Below are 4,149 nucleotides of genomic sequence, written 5' to 3'. Positions count from 1 at the left end.
AGAGAAGCGTTCTGTCGAGTTGCAGATGCGTTATGCTACCGGACTACCTCTCAGTAAACCCATCGTCCGAGATGTTGAAAACAACGTCAGGGATGGGAAGTTGTTAGGCCTAGCAGTCGTTGATGGGAACAGCAAAAATAGTTTCAAGCCAAGCGCAAAAGATGGTCTTGGGTTATCTGTAGATCCAGATGCCGATCGGGAGGGGAGGGAGGAAGGAGAGAAGGGTTTTGCGGTGTGGGGTTCGCTGTAAGTGTGGGCACGCGAGTGAGGGCGTCTTGCGGAGGATCATTGGAGCATCAAATACTGTATGACCAAAAATGACCAAAAATTGACCTCCTCTCGCTCCAGCGCCCACCTTGACGACTTGTGCATCATCTTCACCAGTCAACACGCCCATCTTCGAGTTATCTGCCATCTGTTATATATATATATATACGCTCATCTCCGAGTTATCCGAGTTATCTGACGACTTGTGCATCATCTTCACGCCTGTCTTCGCGCCCACCTTCGCGCCCACCTTCACGCCCATCTCCGATACCCACACGCTCAACACACGCCACCCAATCTCAACACCGCTAGCCCGTTTGAAAACCCCCGAATCAAATCAGCCCATGTCAAACTCACACCGACATCTGTTTCCAACTTTATTGCTCGCAAATATTATATCATTCCAACCCCAACCCCAACCCCAACCCCAACCCCAACCTCCAACCCCAACCCCCCCCCCCCCGGCACACTCCTAGTCGATATGCACGCTAGCGTAGATCTTTCTTACAAACGCAAACGACGACAAAAACCCGATGCACCCCGCGCCGAGCGCAAACATGAACGAGCCGAGCAGCATGTACCCGGTGTAAATCAGTGTGCTCACGACATGAATGCCCTTGAGGCCCGGCTGCGTGAACAGGAATATCAGGCTGTAGCCAAACACGTAGAGCCCCGACGACGCCGTCGAAATGTACGCGGGCCACCACCAGTGGTACGACTCCTTGGACAGCTGCAGGTATGTCAGCACGATGCTAACTTCGGCGCACGTCAGCACCAGGATTAGGAAGACGGCGCCTAGGAAGCCGAAAAAGTAGAAAATCTCGTTTTGCCAGATGCTGTTCAGGATGAACACCAGCTCCATGAACACGACGCCAAACGGCAGGATGCCCGAGGCCAGGCCAAACAGCACATTGGAAAATATTGACGAGTTGGGAATCTCTCGCGGGATCTGGTTCGTCCGCACGGGGAACTCAAACGCCTTCTGCTTGTATCCGATAAACGCCCCGATCACGTTGAGTGGCACCGAGATGCCAAACCACATCACCAAGAGCAGGAGCAAGGTGAAAAACGGCACAGCGCCCGTCGACCCGCTCACCCACAGCAGAAAGTTGAGCCCGAAGAAAATGACAAACGTGGCGCCGGAGAATAAAAAGGCAGACCCCAGCGTCACGCTCTTCTTGTTGGTGCCGCCGAGCCCAGAGTAGATCCGAGCTGAATAGTATCCGCACACGGCACTGGACAGGACCCACAGCGAAAGCATGGTGGTCAACAGGCCGCCGCGGAACGACGGGGACAGAAAACCGAGCAAGGCAAACACAAGCGTGACGCCGGTCATGCACAAGATCTGGGCGCCAGAGCCCACAAAGACGGAGAGCAAGCCGCTTGCGGCGGGGGGTCTGAAGACGTCGCCGTGGATGAGCTTCCAGCCCGATTCCTCCTGGATCTCCTCATCATCGTCGATGTTATTATACCTCGCAAAGTCCAAGTAGACGGTCCTGAGGAGAATCATGGCGACCATGGCGGTCAAAAAGAGGGAAATCATGAGCGAGTTAATGATGGAAAACCACTGGATCTCCTTGAGCTCCGGGTTGGCCTTGAGCAAGGGGTCCCACCTGGTGGCCCACTGCAACTCCGACTCAATATAGGTGATGTCGTAGGTGTACGTGACCGAGGTGGAAGATGCAGTGAGACACTGCGGCGAGGCGCTCGACTCGACCGGGCAGGTGGTAAGTTCGCTCTTGTCATCCTTGGTGTGGGCGACGGACATGGGCACGACCTCAAAGCCGACGACGCGGAACTGGTTGGCGTCCTTGGCATACATGGGACCCGAGGGTTTGTGGTAGCGGACGGTGAATGCGAGGTGGTTGTACAAGCACGGGGTAGCGTCGCCCTCCATAAAGCCGAGCGGGTATCCCAGCTGGAAGACCTCCTCATCCAAGTCGTTCTTGCCCTTGACGATGACGGGGAGGTTGTCCAAGTTGAGGCGGGCGTTATACTCGTCTGCGACGCGATCCTTGAAGTGAGCGACGTCTTGCTGATCGTACGACTTGTCGCAGAGGAGCTTGCAGGTCTCGTTGACGTTCATGGAGAGGTCGTACGAGGTGGGCTCTGCGCGCTCGCCCATGAGGACCTGTCCGAGCGAGAGGCGGTTGCTCTTGCCCGCGTTGGGCGGGGTGCACAGCGGGAGCGAGTAGTAGTCGAACGGGACGACGTTCTTGGCCGACACGAGCTTGTTGGCGAGGATCTTGAGCGGGGCGCCCTCATCGTACTCGGACGGGGCGATGCCGGGCAGGTAGAAGGCCGAGGCGGCAGGGACGAGCAGGGCGAGCAGGATGGCGAGGGCCATGGCGGCAGGCGGGCGGCGGCAGGCGGGCGGGGGCGCGGGCGGAGGCGCCGGGTTGGACGTCGGGGACGGAGGGGGTCGGTGGAGGGGACTGGGGCGGGGACGGGGGGCGGGGCGGGCGAGGAGTGTTGAGCGGTTGAAGAGCAAGTGGTGGGGCGGGCGGAATGCGGGATCTGTGAAAACAAGCGAAAAACAGAAAAACAGACGCTGCCTGATGTCAGGAGCGTCTGTTTTTCGCTTGTTTTGACTGTCAACAGTCATACACTCGAGAGCCCTTACGAAGTTGCATTACTGTATCAGTGTACTGTTGTAATTGTAATGGAATTACTGCCACCGTGTACAGCGGGACGACGTGTCCACGCAGTCACGTAAGCCACGGATGCGTTCGTGTCCACGTGTACATGGTGTGCTATGTGTACACGGGTCCGACGTGTTCCGTGTGGATTCGCGCGGCGGTGGCGTCGATTCTTTTCGTCGGTGCTCGCTACATCTTGGCCCCCTGTTTGCACCGAAGGTACAATGTACAATGTACTGTACAATGCACAATGTGCACCCACCGCATATCTCCACCGTTACACATTCCCCACACTCCCACTTACCCGCTCTCCTCATCGACTCTCCTCATCGACTCTCCTCATCGATTCACCTCCCCGACTCACCCCCCCCCCTTCCTCCCTCACCCATTCGTGAGCGCGCCCCAGACCCGGCGGCCTCCGCCATGACCAAAAAGGTACTGTACCCCCCCGTCCCGCGCGCCTGCACCCGCGCGCCTGCTTGCCCCCCTTCCCTTCCCTTCCCCACGCGCCCCCGACACTCGACTAACACCTCCCACCCCCCGCGACAGAAAGCCGGTTGCGTGCCCGTGCGGCGCCGCGCGACAAACCCCCCCTCGTGGCAGGTGCTGCTGGTGCAGTCGCGGTGGACGCCGGCCATCTGGCTCTTCCCGAAGGGCGGCGTGGAGAAGGACGAGTCGCCCAAGGCGGCCGCGGTGCGCGAGACCGTCGAGGAGGGCGGCGTCGTGGGCGACCTGGGCCCCAAGCTCGGCGTGTGGGCGTTCGACCGCGGCTCCAAGGTCAAGCAGAAGATGTGGCTCCTGCACGTCCACACACAGCACCCGGACGACTCCAAGCTCTGGAAGGAGCGCAAGAAGCGCCGCCGCATGTGGCACTCGCTCGACAGCGCCAGACACCTCCTCACAGACCTCCCCGACGACCTCCGCAGGCCCGAGCTCCTCGAGATGCTCAACGCCGCAGAGGCCAACCTCGACACCCCCGCCGCCGACCCCGACACACCCGACGACCCGGACACCGACGACACCGACAACACCCCCAGCACCCCCAGCACGTAGCCCGCCCCGCGCTTTTTTCTCCCGCCGCCCGCCCGCCGTCACGAGCCGCCGTGCCTTGCGGGCGCGGTAGCGGTAGCTCGTGACCTCGCCGCGTCCCGCGCAACACCGCCGCATAAACGCCACCTCCGATTCGCCACACAACACCACTCACTCTCAGTGACACGTACCTTTTTCTCCGCCTGCCCCCCCC

General features: G+C 59.9%; 2 protein-coding genes; one reads left to right on the top strand and one right to left on the bottom strand.

The window, feature by feature from the left end:
- Positions 1-612: 612 nt before the first annotated feature.
- CHC_T00004887001 (hypothetical protein) lies at positions 613-2,614 on the bottom strand. XM_005716337.1 is given in 3 exon segments: positions 613-739; positions 740-1,763; positions 1,833-2,614. The coding sequence occupies 2 exon segments, from the start codon at positions 2,612-2,614 to the stop codon at positions 740-742; spliced, it is 1,806 nt and encodes a 601-aa protein (XP_005716394.1). The 3' UTR covers positions 613-739.
- A 1,081-nt stretch (positions 2,615-3,695) lies between these two features.
- Positions 3,696-4,149, top strand: part of CHC_T00004886001 (hypothetical protein) — a 1,664-nt gene continuing 1,210 nt past the window's right edge. The window contains exons 1-2 of the mRNA XM_005716336.1: positions 3,696-3,955; positions 4,117-4,149. The exon at positions 4,117-4,149 is cut by the window's right edge and continues 411 nt beyond it. Coding sequence (XP_005716393.1) covers positions 3,696-3,955; positions 4,117-4,149 — 293 coding nt within the window. The remainder of the gene's footprint in view (positions 3,956-4,116) is intronic.

Source organism: Chondrus crispus, genomic scaffold, assembly GCF_000350225.1.
Source record: "Chondrus crispus Stackhouse genomic scaffold, scaffold_257, whole genome shotgun sequence".
NCBI classification, from domain to species: Eukaryota; Rhodophyta; class Florideophyceae; order Gigartinales; family Gigartinaceae; genus Chondrus; species Chondrus crispus.
This window is presented reverse-complemented; position numbering and strand designations above follow the sequence as displayed.

Coding starts and splice junctions, on each gene's coding strand:
- CHC_T00004887001 (XM_005716337.1), bottom strand. CDS start 2,614: ATGGCCCTCGCCATCCTGCTCGCCCTGCTCGTCCCTGCCGCCTCGGCC. Junction 1,764..1,832: donor GAGCTCAAGGAGATCCAGTG/GTTTTCCATCAT, acceptor GATTCTCCTCAG/GACCGTCTACTTGGACTTTG.